We start from the raw sequence: 19,361 nt of genomic DNA, 5'->3' as shown, positions 1-19,361 counted from the left end.
ATTTGGCCCATCATCTCTTTTGTCTCTCAAATTTCTCCTGCCTTCCACCCTATCACAGACCTTGCCTTTTGTTCTTTCCTCCCCTCCCCCTGCACTTCCTTAAGAATGGGTTACATTTCGAACTGTTGCCAGTTCTGACCAAGGGTCACAGACCCGAAACGTTAACTCTTGTTTTTCTCCACAGATGCTGCCTGACCTGCTGAGATTTCCAGCATTTTCTGTTTTTAGTTCAGATTCCAGCATTCGCAGTATTTTGCTTTTGTACTATCTTCCTTATATGAGCTTTATCTTACCAATCTTCTCTATTGTTATCTTGGTTTAAAATGATCAAAATAAGAGAAACAAAATAATTATAATTATTATGGATCTTATATTTCCCAAGACACTGTGGCATCTCCAAACTGATGCACCTCTAATTCATCAAAATGCATTTAAATAGAAGTCACTGATAAACTAATCTAACCCACAGTGGAAGTCAAAATATCTGAACATGCTCATATTTATTAACGGACTCCAAAAGAGCAACCTGGTTTCTGGTGAATTCTGTTTGTTATTGATTTTGACATGAAGTAGTTACATTAACATATGGTTCTACATGAAGTCAGTCAGTCATTCGAAGTCAGCAGAACCACCGAAGGCTCAGACATTATTATTTTACTGGTTCCGAGAAGTTGTACAAGAAAGGCTTTAGGTAAAAAGAATGAACTTGTATTAATAGAGTGCTTTATCGCAACTCTCAAAACATTCAATTAATTAATATCTGAAGTGAAGTTTAGTGAGTGAATGTGCTAGCCAATTTGCATACAACAATGTCAGACAGCAAATGAAATAAATAACCAAGATCATGGACCTGAAACATTAACTCTGTTTCTCTCTCCACAGATGCCGTCTGATCTGCTGAGTGTTTTCCAGCATTTTCTGTTTCAGAGTTCCAGCATCCGCAATATTTTGCCTTTGTAGATAAATAACCAATCTGTGTTGGTGGTGTTGAGAGAGGAATGCTAGTCAGGACACCAAAAGAATTATCTGCTCTTCTTCAATAGTATGTTTAATTATGTGGCACCAGTAATTTCCTCATAAAGGATATTCAGATATTGGTGTGAAGATCTTTGATAAGAAAAATAATTTGTATTTATAGTTTGAAATGTTAAAAGCTTTGTAAGATGCTCCCTTAAGGGATGTAAATGCCCTTCATTGTGTGGAACTGAATCATAGATACCCGAAAGATATTGGGATCCATCCCTGCATTGAGTTGGCTGATGAGAGGTCCACGAGGTTGTACCAGTGGAAACCACCAGGGTTTCTGTTCCTGAGCTCTGGAATTCTATCCCACCAGGGTTTCTGTTCCTGAGCTCTGGAATTCCATCCCACCAGGGTTTCTGTTCCTGAGCTCTGGAATTCCCTTCTCTGCCCTTCTGTATTCCTTTAAAACGCTCCTTAAAACCTATCTCTTTGACCAAGCTTTCGGCCACCTGTCCTAATATCTCATGTGGCCTGGTGTCAAATTTTGCCTGATACCACTTTTGTGAAGCGCCATGGGAAGTTTTACTACGTTAAAGGTGCTATATAAATGCAAGTTGTTGTTGCTGTTACTCATTAGCTGGTTGCCTGTACTGGAAAATATGCATGTGGGGATCGTGGGTTGGATAGGATCAAGTCTGGCTGTGATGCTCATATCCCTAGCTAGCGAGCCTGCCCACTCACACATAGTTAGCACATGAACGCCCTTCAGGCAACATAAATAGTTCAATCTATGTAAAAAAAAATGACACCAAATGGCAAAGAATGGTCCCAAAATCCAAAGTCAATGTCCATCCTACAGCGGCCACGTCTGGACTGTTCATTGATCAAAATATTAACGATGATTAATTTCACACCATTTAGTTTTCAAACATCACAAATATGCTACATAACCTTCCTTTAATTACTCATTTGTCTTCCTTAAAAGTATGCCATTTTTTAAAAATCCATTTGACACAAGCACATAAAACTAGAAAAATAAGCAAGAGTCTGAACAAAACAAGTTGGGGAACTCTTTCCAAAAGATGTTAAGTAAACATGCATCTTAACATAGTCTTTGAGAATTTTTCGATAATAAAAATAAGTGAGTTAGTTTAGAATCCATGTTGACACCTGCTCTAGCTTAATTATTGGCTAAGCCACAGCTCTGTTTATTTATTTTCTTCACTAAACTGTTAAAGAATTCCAAGGAGATTTGAGCCTAGAGAGTCTATTGTCCCTGAAAACGGGCACGTGATGGGCAGGGAGCACACTGCGCGCGCCTGTGCGGATTCAGGCAGCATGTAATATTCATGCTGCCTGCTGATTATAATCAATCAGGCTTGCAGTCAACGCTACTCATCGGCTGCATGCCTGTTTGGGGTGGGGCGGATATCAGTCTTCTCTGTTGCCACTTAAAGGCAGTTAGCAACCCTTAAAGTGAAGTGCACTCTGGGTACAGATAACAGGGTAAGCCTCTTTAGAGAAAAATAGCTGCAAGATCTACAGATCATTCCTCCAGGTTTATCGATGCTGCCTTGGAGGCACTGGTCCAGTCAGTGGACAGGAGGAGGGACATCCTCTTTCCTCCAGAGGGCACGAAGCTCTCCAGGCATCAACTCCAACAACAGTGGAAAGAGGTGGCACAGCAAGTCAATGCCAACAGTTTAGCGCCAAGGCTTCGGTGCCGTAAAAAGTTCAATGACCTCACTAGAATTGTCAAGGTGAGAGCACTGTTCTCTTACTCCCTGCTCATACCTCCACCCTCATTTCTCACACCACTCCCCTCCCCACCTTCCTTCACTCTCCTACAATCACTGCACCACATTTCGCTACACTTCCTTCTCTTCACACTCACACACTTAGCATTACTCCACACCTCACTTAACCATACCTCACTTCTGACACACTGCACACCAGCTATTCAACCATGCCAAACATATGCTAAATACCTCACGTCTGTTAATGCAAGACTCCCCCATCACTTAAGAGAAAGAGAGTGGAAAGGGGGGCATGTAGGTACATTAAAAACAGATGCAGGCGAGACTATAATGGACAATAAGGAACTGGCAGACTTATTAAATGAATACTTTGTATCCGTTTACACAGTAAAGGAAGGGCTAAAATACCAGCGGTTCAAGGGAATCTAAAAATAAGAGATGTAATTGAGCTGTTTGATGAATTTGTTTTTGCCGTTTCACTTGTAGTGAAGTAAGGGCAAGACCCAGAGACGCTGCACTAAAGGAAGGCAGTCAGATGGTGGTAATAAAGTTGTGGGACTGCTGGTGTATTGGGGAAGGGAGGGATGGTTTAGGTAAAGTGCTCTTCGATGAGCAGGCCTCTGACAGCTAGCGCACTGGTAGTTGTGGCCTCTCCTTTTCTTCATTCTCCTTCTCCTGTTTTTGCTAAAGTTCTCATTGCCCAGGTGGTGGTAAGGGATCATCCCTCATGATGGCAAAGTGCGGAGCATGCAGCAGATGACCACAAATCTGGATATCTGCTCAGAGGTGTACTGCAACGCCCCTCCTGAATGGCCCAGGCAGTGAAAGCATTGCTGGAGGATGTCGACTGTTTGCTCGATGATGTTCGGGTGACGGCAAGGCTCTCGTTGTAGACGAGCTCTGAAGCTGTGCCTGGTTGCCTGACGGAAGTCATGGGCTATGTCCAGAAGGGATATCCCTGGTCACCAAATAGCCAGCCTGCAACTTGCCGGCATGGAATAATGGTGGCACACAGGACTGGCGCAGGACTGAAGAGTCATGACTTCTACCAGGACACCTGCCATCCAGGCGAAGCCTAGTGCTCTCTCATCCTGGAGCTGTAGGTGTTCCTTTGGGTGCAGACAGCCTCAGTGACCTCCATGACACAGCGGTGAACTGCGAACTGCGGTATGTCGCTACAGTCTGGAAGGAGCCCGTGGTATAAAGGTTAAAGGCCACAGTGACCCTGTCAGCCACAGGCAATGTTGTCCGTGTCCATGTATGAGGCTCGAGTTGTGACATCGCTCGGTGCCAGTCTCTTTTGTGACATCGCTCCGTAGTAAAGTTAATGTAGGAGAAGTGCTCCCCGAGTACTCGCCATGGGTATGGCCTCCTACGCAGTGCCCTCCTCCTCCCTCTTATGGTAGCTGCTCCTGCTCTCGGACATCTTCCTTGCTGCTGCCTGTCGACCTCCAGTGTTGGAGACAGCAAATTATCTATGACCAGCCAACCACAACACCAGCTAAATCTTATTCTTTGCAAACAAAGTGAACTTTCTAGAGTTTAAAAGACATCAAAAACCACCCAGCAGCCTGAATAACTAGCCTATAGGTTCTGCATGATCCCTTTAAATAGCGCTGGTGAGAGCACCACATCTACAGGAGAATTTTTATATATCTATCTACAAAATAATTGTTGATGTCTGCAGTCTCTGTAGGGTTGACTAATCACATGTGCTATTGAAGTCCTCTCCCTGCTAAACTTCAGCCCAATCAACTGCAGTGTTACAGGCAATGCAGCAAAACATAGACAACACTCTCCTGTACATTGGGATGCAGCGGATCCCAACCAGAGGCAGCAACATGTGTATTCACGCTACAAAAGCCATTGTCACTCTGTTTTACTTTATTCTTGATGGGCACATCATCTGTTTCTGCCAGCAGCAATTTCAGGCAGTGCCATCCAATTCATTTCCCATGAGCAGATCATCTATTTCTGCTGGCAGGTTTTTCAGGCAGTGCCAACCAATTCTGCTGGCAGGTTTTTCAGAATTTTTATTAATTGTGCTCACTCTGTTGAACTGTGCGGTAAAATCCTGGACTCGTTGTGAGCGACACGATGGGAGATACACAGCTCATTATAGCAAAAAGCTACTTTGCCAGTATTAGCACATCAATGCTTACCTCTAGAGTCCCCCAGGATCCATCCTTCGGCCTCTCCTCGTCAATATCTACATGCTGCCCCTCGGTGAGATCATCCGAAGCCTTAAAGCTGTATACCAATGATACCACCTCTCCCAACCACTCTATTGCCACTGTGCTGTCAGAATGTTTCTGTGAACTCCAGTCTTGAAATAGTTGTAACTTCCTCCAGCTAAATATTGTGAAGACGGAATCCATCAAAGTCACAACACAAGATTTTAATAGTAACATCATGATCCAATGGAGATTAGCAAACTATTAGCCAGGCCTATCTGACTCAAACTAAACTGTGGTGTGACTACTCTGAAGGAAAGGTACAAGCTCACAAGATAATTACAATGAGGAATCCCATTCAGCCCATCTTAATTCATTCATCCAAAAAGATTGTACGGTCCTTCACATTCAGTTTCCAATTGTTAAATGATTCTAGGGTTTCCACCACTAATCTATCTGGAGGTTTATTCCACACATTGATCACTCTTTGTGTGAAGAAATCTGTGTGTGAAGATTTCGCTACCTAATTTATCTTTTACTAGTTTGAACCCTCTATGGCTATGAAGTGCTTTGATATATCCTGAGATCAGAGTTTAATTTAAAGAAATATTCTGCAATCACCTTTCCCATTCCTCTATCTATAAGATTATCTCTCAAAGTCCTTTCAACAATGAAAATCACGTGGGTCCGAAGTTGCCCTGTGTTGCACCTCCAGTTAGTGCCTCTGGAGGGCGCTGATGGGGCGCAAAATTGTTTTTGCCGGGGGTGGAGCACTACCGGCTCCCGGGAAATTATGCGGGAGTTAGTGGAGGAGCTGGCACAGTAGCGCCGCAACCCGGGCCGCTGCACAGACGGCGATGACGCCATCGCCGTACGCGGCGACCCCTTGGCGCAAAACGGAGACCCCTTTCCACACTGCGGCGGAAATTGGCCAGTGCCCCGCGAGGCTGCCGTCAGCGGGGTCAGCGCCAGCCTCGCTGGTCGTGAACCAGGCCAACATTTGCTTACAGGGCAGAAGTTATCTACTGTGATGATTGAGAGGTTTGCTCCAATGCAGCCAGGTCCTCCTGACACATCCCTGCTTGTGACCTTCTGTGCAATATGTAACCAGGCTGCATTGGTCTCCTGGGAGGTCTCTTTCGCCCATTGGAAAGGAAGGGAACCTCCCTGCATGCTGTGACTCACACCATATGTATCTGGAGGGAGTCATGGGAGAGCCTGGGTGCAGCCGTGCACTTCTGTGCAGTACTTGTCAATGCTTGCAGCACCTCAATGCTGTAGAACACTGACAGCACAACTGTCAAAATCAATATGAACATGATCCTTTTAAGGAAACCAGCTGATATGACGTCATCAGACCGGCTTCCTTCTAATTGGCCGGGAACCTCGCTAGGCAGGCTTAACAAACCCAATCATCGTAAAATCACATCAACAGAGCATGATGGAGCCGGCGGTGGTCTGGGACCTCTCTATTGACCCCAGCTGCACCGAACCCGCCTCGGTAGGCGTAATCGCGGCTTAAGTTTCTGATATGGACCTTGAAGTGACGGTAACTGAATATAGGCAGCCACTTACCCATGGAAACACACTATTTGTTACAGCGCAGAGGCTATACATTCATTTGCACATACACCTTATAACAACATTTGCTTTATGTAAAGTTACAATTGGCCATCTATTTGTTTCTAGAGTTCAAAACTGTACACCATAATTCATTGGTCAATTGACTGAAGTTAGTAAAAGTACCTGCTAGTTTTAGAAAGCAGAAATAGTTGGCAATATAGTAAGAAACAAATGTTTGTTATTGATATAGGAGACATTGTCACACATAGGGTCAGATAAATCAATGCATTATGTTTCTTAACTTTTATTATGACATTTGCATTCTACTGATGAAGCGCATTGATTATTAAAATAAAATGATAGAAGACATTCACATTTTATTTTTGAAGCTCACTGATAATTAAAATAAAATGGCTTATTCATAACTGAATTAATTAGACTGAAGCTATGTATTTTTTAATTACTTTGAGATTAATTAAGATCATTGACTTAATTCTGCCTTTGATAACACCAGTACTGTATTGTAGTCCATCCAGTGACAAGACATTCTATGGAGGGATTGAAGCTAAAGCTGTGTTCATAATGACTATATTGTCCACAATTCATAAACAAAATCCACTTAGAATTTTTCTTTCAGTTGCACTGAAAATTAGATTTTCCTTCATTGGTTCTTAATTTTCAAATAACATTATCAAATATTTTTAGTTAGCTGCTTCATTCCAATTAAATCTTGGTTTACTTAGAACCTATATAGCTTGACTGAATCAAGTGTAATGTTGTTTCATTTTACATTGCAAAAGTATAAAATACATTCGAGAGTTTCAGAAAATAAAACCAATAAACATTCATACATAGAACATATGTTTTAAACAAATAAAGAATAATCGTATTTTACTCACTGAATCATCATGTTAGTGTGACTGAAGGCAAGCAAGTCTAACTTTATATGAGGTATGGGGGTTACATGTAGACCTGCAAAATGTTCATAGTGTGAACATCTTTCGGATAAATGGTGATTCTTTAATGAGTAGGTGGTTCCTTACTTCATTAAACTCCCCAAGTCCTGATAAGTTTTACTTTCTTTTATTTAGCCAGAATAGAAATGAGAGGGTGGAATAGAAAAAGCGTTTCATATTCATCAGTAAGACGTTCCTTAAAACCTACCTCTTTGTCCAAGCTTTTGTTCACCTGTCCTCATATCTTTGTGAGGCTTGGTGTGAAATTTTGTTTGATAACACTCCTGTGAAACAGCTTGGGACGTTTTACTGTGTTCACAGCGCTACATAACTGCAAGTTGTTGTTTCACATTTCAACTATCACTGACAGAGACACTGTTGTCTCACTTATCCAAGTTATTATGATAGCCTACTGTAAAATCATCACAAAAACTAACATTATCATTTCTTATTGGTGCCCTTGCATTTTAAAAATACTGAAAGACAGTTCCCATTTATAAATGATCATTTTTATGCCACTGTGCAGGTATCAATGTGCTGTAAACACTACTTAAGCCATTAAAAGCGTCCTTATCTTTCTATTGCAGCAGGGTGTTCCTATTGGCTTCAATCCATTTTACTATAGTACGCAAATAATCTTCTACCTACAACAGGCTTTGCTGCACTCTTCAACAGCTAAAATCAAGTTCAATAAATTGTGTGCATGTTCTGTCTCCCATGTCTGTATCAAGTGGCAGAAGCACTAATCTTCTAGGCATAATGCCAAAGATCTGGGATTTTGATATCCCATTGTTATGAGATTCAAGCTTAAATTCTATCTTTGGTACAAATCTTTTGTCTCCAAACTATGCTGCGCAATTCTGAAAAGAGAGGTTTCAACTCCATTCTTGAACAAACTTCACAACAAAAGCAGATTAATGAAAAATGAACATTTTACACATTTCATTAACTCCATCGAAATAATTTCAATTTCTCTTCTATGGAATCTAAAATGACATCTATTTATTACCATATATATGAAATATATCATTATCAACACATGAAAGTGCAAACCTGTGAAAAAGTGTCGACTGGTGCTCATTGTGGAAGATCTCTGTACAGTACAGCACAAGTGCAGCAAGGCCAGCATAGTGATTATCAAGACAATGCTCTGCAACAGGAGGGTCACTTCAAAATGTCTTCCAAACCTGCATAAATAATGAGCGCTATCGTTAGAAATTTGCTTGCATCACAAAGTATTTTTTGGAAAGTATAAATGTAAAAATGACAAAAACATATATACTTCCTAATGGCCAATTGAGTTTATCCAGTGAGGCCAAGACATAAAAGGGCAGAGGTCCCAGGCTAAATCCCTATGTTTTGCTGAATGACCTCAAACCAGGCCAGTGCTATGGTGCAACAACTGGCCTCAAGACTCCTTGGTGTAAGAAGGGATTGCTGTTCAATAATCCCTATGAAAGTGCCATCTGGACATCAGCCAAGGGCAATCAGGCTCAGCCAGGGTACTCCTTGCGATTGAATGGCTTACTGTCAGTTCCTGTTAAAGCATATGCATTGATAATAGTCACTTGGACAAATATTGGAGGTTATTCAGCACCATGTGAACAAAACTCCAGCACGGAGTCAAAACTTTCAGGAGAGGAGATTGGAAAAGATTGTCGGAAAGTAAAATGTTTTTTTTTAAAAGCATTGACAACACAGCAGGCTGATATGCTAATTACTCCTATGAAATAACTATGTCCAAAAAAAAATAAAAGCACAGGAACGAGAGTTGTAAAACTCATTTTCCTCTTTCTCTGGCAGGTTAAATAATAGAGACTAATTATTTGTACTGCACCTTTTTTTGACAGGTAGGCATCTGTCCACCCACCCCCCCCCCACCCTGCCCTGCCGATACTGCAATTTTTTGACCGACAGGCGACAAGCCCTGCCTCCTGTCAAGCTCCGCCCCCCCCCCAGTCGAATCATTCCATCCACGTGGTGCCAGAAGCAGGACCTGAGGCTCCGACTCTCCCCCCCCAACCCCCCATCCACCCGCCCCGGCTGGCCTGCGCCCGATGGCAGCGGGAGGGGGCCCTAGGCGGAGGGAAGGGGCCGATGGTGGACGGAGGGGGCCGATGGCGGACGGAGGGGGCCGATGGTGGCGGACTGCTGCTCCTCCACGAGTCTGATTATCCGGTCGACCGGGCTGCCTGCTGAGCTGCAAGCCCCAAGCCTCCGATTGGGCCCTGAGCCTCCCGTGAGCCACGAGTCCCGAATGGCGCCGGCGGTGGGGGGAGAGCAGCAGCGGCGGCGGGCGGCTGGAGGGGGGGGGGGGCGGTGTTGGAGGGTCTTGGGGCCTCCAGTGAGAGAGGCTGAGGGGGGGGGTTGGAAGAGGCTGGGAGGAGAGTGAGAAAGACTGGGGGGGGAGAGAGAGAGGCTGGAGGGCGGGGGGGGGGGGGCGAAGAGAGAGGCTGGGGGAGGGAGAGAGACACTTGGGGGGTGGGGAGAGAGAGATGCTGGGGAGGGGGAGAGAGAGAGGCTGAGGGTGGGGAGAGAGAGACACGGGGAGGGGGGGATCAGATGGGAGAGAGGGAACTCAGGAAAGATGGATCACGTTCTTCCAAACCCCTACAAGGGACATCGTTCGAGTGGATAATATCCAGAAGTCACGACGTTGTCACTATTCACTTCATACCCAATAAACCTGTTGACAATCCATACACAATGACCCATCTATTGGGGGGCAGGGGAGGATGCACTTGCGCTTGGGTAAGGCACTTTGGCTGGGGGAGGCATTCACTTGGACTGGGGCATGGGACTTTGGCTGGCCCTTGCTGCCTTCTGGGGAGCTCTGTCCTCTGTCACTTCAGGAAGTCAAAGTGGATCAAGTTACAATTTGCAAAGTCAGTGAGAGCTTGGGGTGGGCGGATCCAGTGCCACATTCCTGTGGAACTTCAGGGTGTGGCTTATCCTCCAAGGGGACCAATCAGAAATAAGGGGTGGAGCCTGTTGGCCATTTTTGCAATACAAATAAGCGTGTCCTAAATAATAACACAATCCCATAAATGACATCTAAAATTTACAATGCACAAACTTTGTTATTACAAAGAAAAAGTGGTGATTAAGGAAGTGAAGGGTCATCTTAAGGAACACTGATAATTGTCTTCTTTTTCACAAAAATACAAATAAATATTTCCTTTAAGCTTCCTCAAAAAATATATCATGCAAACTTTGAAAACTGATCACTAGTTTTATATACATATGTATGAAAAGTGGACAAGTTGTTTAACGGTTGACTCTTCCCCCAAGTATTCTCTGTATTTTTTCAGAAATAATGCAATAGTTTAATAATAGTTTGATAGAATTAGGTTCCATTTGTGTGTAGTTAAGGATCAACTTAAGGCATATTTATCAAATCTCACACAATATTTTTGAGATTGGTGGCTGCTGTACTAGGACCCGACAGAAGTATCCTGTTTATATTGCCTGGCTGTTCTCCTGCCCAAGGGAGTGCTCTGTGCATGCATAGAGCTCCTCATCAGCAGTTAAAAGTTTAAGGGGTCGAAATTTGATATCGCCCCGTTTGGGGGATGGTAACCAAGGCGAGACCGGACTTCCCGCACCAGGCACGGAAGTCCCGCCCCATCCGCGAAATTGGGGTTTCCATGCCTGAGAGGAAGTGGAGCACAATGTCGGGCGCTCCACTTCCTTTCGGGGGTCGGGGGGGCGGGACTGGGGCGATAGGCACAAAAGACCGGACCGATAAATCAGCCGGGAGAAATAAATGGCGCCTTGCAACTCCCCGCGAATGGAGTGCGGCCCAGTACGGAACCCGCGAGGCTGGCACTGACATCGCCCATGGCGGCCTCATGAGGCACTGCTCAATTTCACACCATGGGGTGAAAACGGGTCGCTGAGCATAGCGATGGCGTCATCATCGCCAGCGCAGCAGCCCGGGGTGTCCCCGGCAGGAGTGAGCTGCTGCTGGTTTTGCACCTCCACTAACTCCTGCCCAATTTCGCCCCCTAAATGTTTAGAGGGTGTAGACAGCAGTATCTACACTATCTAAATATTTAAATTAACTGGACGTAGGTTTAAAAAGTGTCACAAAGAAGTCCAAGGGACTCCCTGAGCACTTTAAATAAATATGATTTGACTTTTTACTGGAGTTACATTCCAGTTTAAACATTAGAGCTGCCTCTCCCAGGTAGTTTCACACAGCTTCTCCCTGGAGCCAGGTTGGGCCCTGACTCTGGATTTATAGTGCAACTTTAGTATGACATACAAGTGGCAGTAACTCAGAAACCATGAAGTGTGATATCTCTCCAGGAGGTCATCTCACACTAGTTTAAATTCCCAGATAATGCAGTATAAATCCTGCCTAAAAGTACAACCATTTTTTGATGTAACCAACTTTTCAAAAAATAAGTATAGCTTTATGTGTTTAGTCCACGATTAGTCCGGAGGCAGTACGAAAAGACGCACGAACTATGAGGAAAATCTGGAGGAACTTGGTATCTTCCGCCTTGAAAGAAGGCATATAAGACATTAACTTATGCAGAATAGGTAAATCTGGAACATGCCTTCAAGGTATGTCATGCAAATGGTGCGAGGTAAATTTAGTACCAATGCCAGGATGCTCTTCTTCCAGAGTGACTGACATTTGGAATGGCCTTCTGCATAGATGCCAAAAACTTGGAATCATTTAAGATACAATGCATGTTTATTTTTTTCTGCTGAGTTAAAGTGGCCCGAATGGCCTTCTTGTTCTGTATTTATTTTGTGGTCTGGCTTACTTATCTTTTATGATCCTGAAATCTAGGCTGACACTCCAGTGCAGTGCTGAGGGAGTGCTGCACTATCGGTGATGCCGTCTTTCCGATGAGACATTAAACCGAGGCCCTTTCTGCTCTTTCAGAAAGACATAAATGATCCCAATGGACTATTTCGAAGAAGAGCAGGGGAGTTACCCCTGGTGCTCTGGTCAATATTTATCCCTCAATCAATATAACAATAAAACAGATTATCTGGTCATGATCACATTGTTGTTTGTGTGAGCTTGCTGTGCGCAAATTGGCTGTTGTGTTTCCTACATTACCAACAGTGACTACACTTCAAAAAGCACTTTGTTGACTGTAAAGCGCTTTGGGACATTCCATGGTCGTGTAGGCGCTATATAAGTGCAAATCTTTTTTCTCTCTAAGACTCACTCTGAACAATCCACCCATAGACAGCTCTGCAGAAGATAAAACTACAATGGAATCAAGTTAGCTATTGGAAAGTAAAGCTTTGAAATAGTGCTGTGCAAAAAATCTTAAGAGCATTCATTATGAAATGACTTAGAATCATAGGGCCCATGTTTCCACATGATTTGCGCCTGATTTTTAGGAGCAACTGGTGGAGAACGGACTATCTTAGAAATCGCAATTCTCCACATTTTTTTTTCTGCAGTTCTAGTCAGGTAGAACAGTTCTACTTTGGAACAGAATTTTTTCTTCAAAAGGGGGCGTGTCCGGCCACTGACGCCTGATTTCAAAGTTTCCACAATGAAAACGTACTCCAAACTAAGTTAGAATGGAGCAAGTGAAGATTTTTGTAGAACTGAAAAAACCTGTTCTACACATTAAAAAATCAGGCGCAGGTTACAAATTAGGCGTCCAGAACGAGGTGGGGGGAGGGGGCGGGGGAAGGGAAGTCATTAAATTCTACAATAAATCCTTATTTATACTTCTACAAATATTATACAAATAAATCCAACCTGAATAAACATTTATAAGCAAAGAAAAGATTAAATAAACCATCTTCCTACCTGTGTGAAAGTGCTTCAGGCACGGAGAATGCTGCAGTCAGCCTGAGGCGCCCGTTCTTCCCGCGGGGGGGGGGAGGGGAGGGGGAGGAGGCGCCCGTTCTTTCCCGCGGGGGGGGGGGAGGTGCCCGTTCTTCCCGCGGGGGGGGGGGGGAGGTGCCCGTTCTTCCCGCGGGGGGGGGAGGAGGCGCCCGTTCTTCCCGCGGGGGGGGGGGAGGTGCCCGTTCTTCCCGCGGGGGGGGAGGAGGCGCCCGTTCTTTCCCGCGGGGGGGGGGAGGAGGCGCCCGTTCTTCCCGCGGGGGGGGGGGGAGGTGCCCGTTCTTCCCGCGGGGGGGGGGGAGGTGCCCGTTCTTCCCGCGGGGGGGGGGGAGGTGCCCGTTCTTCCCGCGGGGGGGGAGGAGGCGCCCGTTCTTTCCCGCGGGGGGGGGAGGAGGCGCCCGTTCTTCCCGCGGGGGGGGGGGGAGGAGGTGCCCGTTCTTCCCGCGGGGAAGGGGGGGGAAGGAGACAGTGAGAAGGCTGCAAGTGCTGATGTGCTGATGGCAATGTGCTTTTATTAAAAAAATGTTCAAAAATTAAACAGCTACAAAGAACGACAAAAATGGCCGAGTGCCAATGTTTTTTTCACACTGCGCGTGCGCGAATGCTCCAGCGCGCGCGCAGTGTTGCCGGCAGGAAAAAAACTAATTTAAATAGTACCCGCCCCCTCCCACTTACAAAATCAGCGCGAGTGTAGGCTCCGCCCCCCTGGGCACCGCGCCAGGCAGACAAGGAGCTGCAGGGCGCTCCAGAATCGCGAGGTTTTTTTTAGGCGCCGTTTTATGTGCGAAAAACGGGCGCCCAGCTCAGAGGGGCGCCCGTTTTTTATCGTGTGGAAACTTGGGCCCATAGAATAGTTACAGCACAAAAAGAGGCCATTCGGCCCGTCGAGCCTATGCCGGCTCTGAAAGAGCACTTCAGCTACATAAATACCGTGGCTACAAGAGCAAGTCAGAGGCTGTGTATTCTGCGGCGAGTGTCTCAGCTCCTGACTCCCCAAAGCTTTTCCACCATCTACAAGGCACAAGTCAGGTGTGTGATGGAATACTCTCCACTTGCCTGGATGAAACATAGAAACATAGAAACATAGAAAATAGGTGCAGGAGTAGGCTAATGGGCCCTTCGAGCCTGCATCACCATTCAATACGATCATGGCTGATCATTCACCTCAGTACCCCTTTCCTGCTTTCTCTTCATACCCCTTGATCACTTTAGCTGTAAGGGCCATATCTAACTCCCTCTTGAATATATCTAACGAACTGGCATCAACAACTCTCTACAGTAGAGAATTCCACAGGTTCACAATTCTCTGAGTGAAGAAGTTTCTCCTCATCTCGGTCCTAAAAGGCTTACCCCTTATCCTTAGACTGTGACCCCTGGTTCTGGACTTCCCCAACATCAGGAACATTCTTCCTGCATCTAACCTGTCCAGTCCCATCAGAGTTTTATATGTTTCCATGAAATCCCCTTTATTGCATGCATCCCTAATTTCTTGTTTGATGCTGTCCCCAACCTCACTACTACTGTTTGGTGGTCTGTACACAACTCCCACTAGCATTTTCTGCCCTTTGATATTCCGCAGCTCCACCCATACAGATTCCACATCATCCAAGCTAATGTCCTTCCTTACTATTCCGTTAGTTTCCTCTTTAACCAGCAATGCTACCCCACCTCCTTTTCCTTTCTGTCTATCCTTCCTGAATGTTGAATACACCTGGATGTTGAGTTCCCAGCCTTGGTGACCCTGGAGCCACATCTCCATGATGCCATTGAGCGAGTACAGCGATGGACTCCATACTCGTTGATCCCTTCAGCCGTAAGGGCCATATCTAACTCCCTCTTGAATATATCCAACGAGCTGGCATCAACAACTCTCTGCGGCAGGGAATTCCACAGGTTAACAACTCTCTGAGTGATGAAGTTTCTTGGTCCACAATGGCTTACCGCTTATCCTTAGACTGTGTCACCTGGTTCTGGACTTCCCCGACATCGGGAACACTCTTCCTGCATCGAGCCTATCCAATCCCGTCAGAATTTTATATGTTTCTATGAGATCCTCTCTCATTCTTCTCAACCCCAGTGAATACAAGCCCAGTCGATCCATTGTCTCCTCATATGTCAGTCCTGCCATCTCGGAAATCAGTCTGGAGGACCTTCGCTGCACTCCCTCAATAGCAAGAACATCCTTCCTCAGATTAGGAAACCAAAACTGAACACAATATTCCAGGTGAGGCCTCACCAAGGCCCTGTACAATTGCAGTAAGACCTCCCTGCTCCTATACTCAAATCCCCTAGCTATGAAGGCTAACATGCTATTTGCCTTCTTCACCGCCTGCTATACCTGCATGCCAACTTTCAGTGACTGATGTACCATGACTCCTAGATCTCATTGCACCTCCCCTTTTCCTAATCTGCCGCCATTCAGATAAAATTCTGCCTTCATATTTTTGCCACCAAAGTGGATAACCTTACATTTATCCACATTATACTGCATCTGTCATGCATTTGCCCACTCAACTAACCTGTTCAAGTCACCCTGCAGCCTCTTAACATCCTCCTCACAGCTCACATCACCACCCAGCTTTGTGTCATCTGCAAATTTGGAGATATTTCACACAATTCCTTCATTCCTTCATCTAAATCATTGATGTATATTGTAAATAGCTGGGGTCCCAGCACTGAGCCCTGCGGCACCCCAATAGTCACTGCCTGCCATTCTGAAAAGGACCCGTTTATCCCGACTCTCTGCTTCCTGTCTGCCAACCAGTTCTCTATCCACGTCATTACATTACCCCCAATACCATGTGCTTTAATTTTGCCAACAATCTCTTGTGTCAGGCTAACCGGTCTATAATTCCTCGTTTTCTCTCTCCCTCCTTTTTTAAAAAGTGGTGTTCCATTAACTACCCTCCAGTCCATAGGAACTGATCCAGAATCGCTACTGTTGGAAAATGATCACCAATGCATCCACTATTTCTGGGGCCATTTCCTTAAGTACTCTGGGATGCAGACTATCAGGCCCTGGGGACTTATCGGCCTTCAATCCCATCAAATTCCCTGACACAATTTCCTGACAATAAGGATTTCCTTCAATTCCTCCTTCTCGCTAGATCCTCCATCCCCTAGTATTTCCGGAAGGTTATTCGTGTCTTCCTTCGTTAAGACAGAACCAAAGTTTTTGTTCAATTGGTTGCCATTTCTCTGTTCCCCTTTATAAATTCACCGGATTCTGATTGCAAGGGACCTACGTTTGTCTGCACTAATCTCTTTCTCTTCACATATCTATAGAAGCTTTTGCAGTCAGTTTTTATGTTCCTAGCAAGCTTCCGCTCATACTCTATTTTCCCCCTCCTAATTAAACACTTTGTCCTCCTCTGCTGGATTCTAAATTTCTCCCAGTCCTCAGGTTTGCTGCTTTTTCTGGCCAATTTATATGACTCTTCCTTGAATTTAACACTATCCCTAATTTCCCTTGTTAGCCACGGTTGAGCCACCTTCCCCTTTTTATTTTTACTCCAGACAGAGATGTACAATTGTTGAAGTTCATCCATGTGATATTTAAATGTCTGCCATTGCCTATCCGCCTCCAACCCTTTAAGTATCATTCGCCAGTCTATTCTAGCCAATTCACGTCTCATACCATCGAAGTTACCTTTCCTTAATTTCAGGACCCTAGTCTCTGAATTAACTGTGTCACTCTCCATCTTAATAAATAATTCTACCATATTATGGTCACTCTTCCCCAAAGGGCCTCGCACAACAAGATTGCTAATTAGTTCTTTCTCATTACACATCAGCCAGTCTAGGACGGCCAGCCCTTTAGTTGATTCCTCGACATATTGGTCTAGAAAATCATCCCTCATACACTCCAGGAAATCCTCCTCCACCGTATTGCTACCAGTTTGGTTAGCCCAATCTATATGTAGATTAAAGTCGCCCATGATAACTGTTGTACCTTTATTGCACGCATCCTTAATTTCTTGTTTGACACTGTCCCCAATCTCACTACTACTGTTTGCTGGTCTATACACAACTCCCACTATCGTTTTCTGCCCTTTGGTATTCCTTTCGTATGAGTACAGTTCCAACAACACTCAAGAAGCTCGACACCATCCAGGACAAAGCACCCCAGCCACCACCTTAAACATTCATTCTCTCCACCACTGCCATACCGTGGCTGCAGTGTGTAACTCGTCAAGGCTTCTTTGGCAACACGTTCCAAACCCGCAACCTCTACCACCTAGAAGGACAAGGGCAGCAGGCACATGGGAACCTGCAGGTTCCCCTCCAAGTTACACAGCATCCTGACTTGGATATATAATGCCGTTCATTCATCGTCGCTGGATCAAAATACTGGAACTCTCTACCTAACAGCATTGTGGGAGTATCTTCACCACACGGACTGCAACAGTTCAAAAAGGCGGCTCACCGCCACCTTCTCAAGGGCAATTAGAGATGAGCAATAAATGCTGGCCTTGCCAGCGACGCCCCTGCCCTTTCCCCGTAGCCCTGCCAAGCCACAATTATAGTACTTCATGGATGGGCGGGGGGGCTGTTATCATGCTACGCTGACGGGTGCTTTGTGAGAGTCCTTTTAAACCCACTTTATCAGGAAGTTTCTTCGGGTGCATCAGCCGAACACTCACCAAAAGAAGAGGCGCAGGATGTTCGCCACCAGCATCACCAGGCACATGTGGGTGGAGAAGCCCTCCGCGCTGCCACTCCTTTGGATGTGGCGATATTGCGGGATGTAGGGAGCTGCACCCCCGAAGACCATCAGGAAGGAAGCGAGCCAGGACAGCGAAGACCAGACGGAGTCTGTGCCCAGCTCCGAGAGTAAACTCTGGGAATCTGCATCAGCCATTGGGACAATCAAAAAAATACAGCAAGAGGGGGAAGAGTCACTGCCAAGTCTTAGTTATATTTTGACCAAAGCACAATGATAGTGCTTCATGGATGGGTAGGGCACAGTCATGTTACTCTGACTGGTGCTTTATGAGGCTCCTCTTCACCCGCTGGATCAGGAAGTTTCTGTGCTTCGATGCAGTGTTGGTACTTCCTCCTGTTCTGTAGATTAAAAACAGGAAATAAAAAAAACTGCAAAGTTAATATGTGCTGTCAGTTCCCAGTGTTTAATGTTACAATCAATGGTTTTAGTTTTAAACGAACAACCATCCCCAGCCCCCAAGCATTGTGTGGCTCTCGCAGACCGTGCTGCGAATTTAGTCCAGTGTTGGAGGAGATTTACAAGCTGCTGCGTTACGTGCGGTCGCCCCTGGATGGGGGCAGCTGGTAGAACGCCCCACGTTACCTCTCACTGCATTGGCCAGGCAAACCACCACAGTCGCGGTCCAAACCCGTTCACAGCACACGCTCAATAAATGCCAAGGCTGTCATTTCAGGCTTACCTTGGCAATGCTACGACAGATCCCGGAAACTATTGCAGCCACATACCATCTAAAGACTGCACTTCCTGCCGGATCGAAATACAATACTGCTCACAACCCACAACCAGCTCTCCGTGGTCACTGTGCACTGTCAAACCCTCTGCTCCGAAGCCTTTCTGCAGATCGCAAGATATCCGGAAATTGGCGGCAGGCTCTCTTTAGGCGCTTTCACGTTCCAGTCACCTAAATTCATATATATTTTCTTAACCTGTGTTGAATGAGTTAAACCATGCCAAGCGCGGTGCTGAATCTACGTGCATCACAGTCTTTGTATTAGAGATCTCAAGAGTTTAGTGCGTGCTATTGTGGTGACATTTCCTCCGCAGTCAATAACAACGTGTATTTATATAGCGCCTTTAACGTAGTGAAACGTCCCAAGGCGCTTCACAGGAGTTACTATAAGCCAAAAAAAATGACACAGAGCCACATGAGGAGAAATTAGGGCAGATAACCAAAAGCTTGGTACAAAAGATAGGTTTTAAGGAGCGTCTTAAAAGATGAACGAGAGGTGAAGAGGTTTAGGCAGGGAATTCCAAAGTTTAGGGTCGAGGTAACAGAAGCCACAGCCACCAATGTTTGAGCAATTATAATCAGAGAAGTTTAAGTGGGCAGGATTAGAGGAGCGCAGACATCTCGGGGGGGGGGGGGGGTTGTGAGGCTGGGGGAGATTACAGAGA

At 45.4% G+C, this 19,361-nt stretch overlaps 1 protein-coding gene across 2 annotated transcripts in view; it reads right to left on the bottom strand.

Moving 5' to 3' along the window:
- LOC139278958 (solute carrier family 66 member 2) overlaps positions 1-19,077 on the bottom strand; it is a 75,738-nt gene extending 56,661 nt beyond the window's left edge. The window contains exons 1-3 of one of the 2 annotated variants that reach the window (XM_070898243.1): positions 18,646-19,077; positions 17,884-18,304; positions 8,467-8,600 (exon numbers count right to left, since the gene is read on the bottom strand). In XM_070898243.1, coding sequence (XP_070754344.1) covers positions 8,467-8,600; positions 17,884-18,101 — 352 coding nt within the window. In that variant the 5' untranslated portion in view covers positions 18,102-18,304; positions 18,646-19,077. The other variant, XM_070898244.1, reaches the window with a different exon arrangement.
- Between the last annotated feature and the right edge of the window lie 284 nt (positions 19,078-19,361).

This window comes from Pristiophorus japonicus, chromosome 13, assembly GCF_044704955.1.
Source record: "Pristiophorus japonicus isolate sPriJap1 chromosome 13, sPriJap1.hap1, whole genome shotgun sequence".
Lineage (NCBI taxonomy): Eukaryota > Metazoa > Chordata > Chondrichthyes > Pristiophoridae > Pristiophorus > Pristiophorus japonicus.
This window is presented reverse-complemented; position numbering and strand designations above follow the sequence as displayed.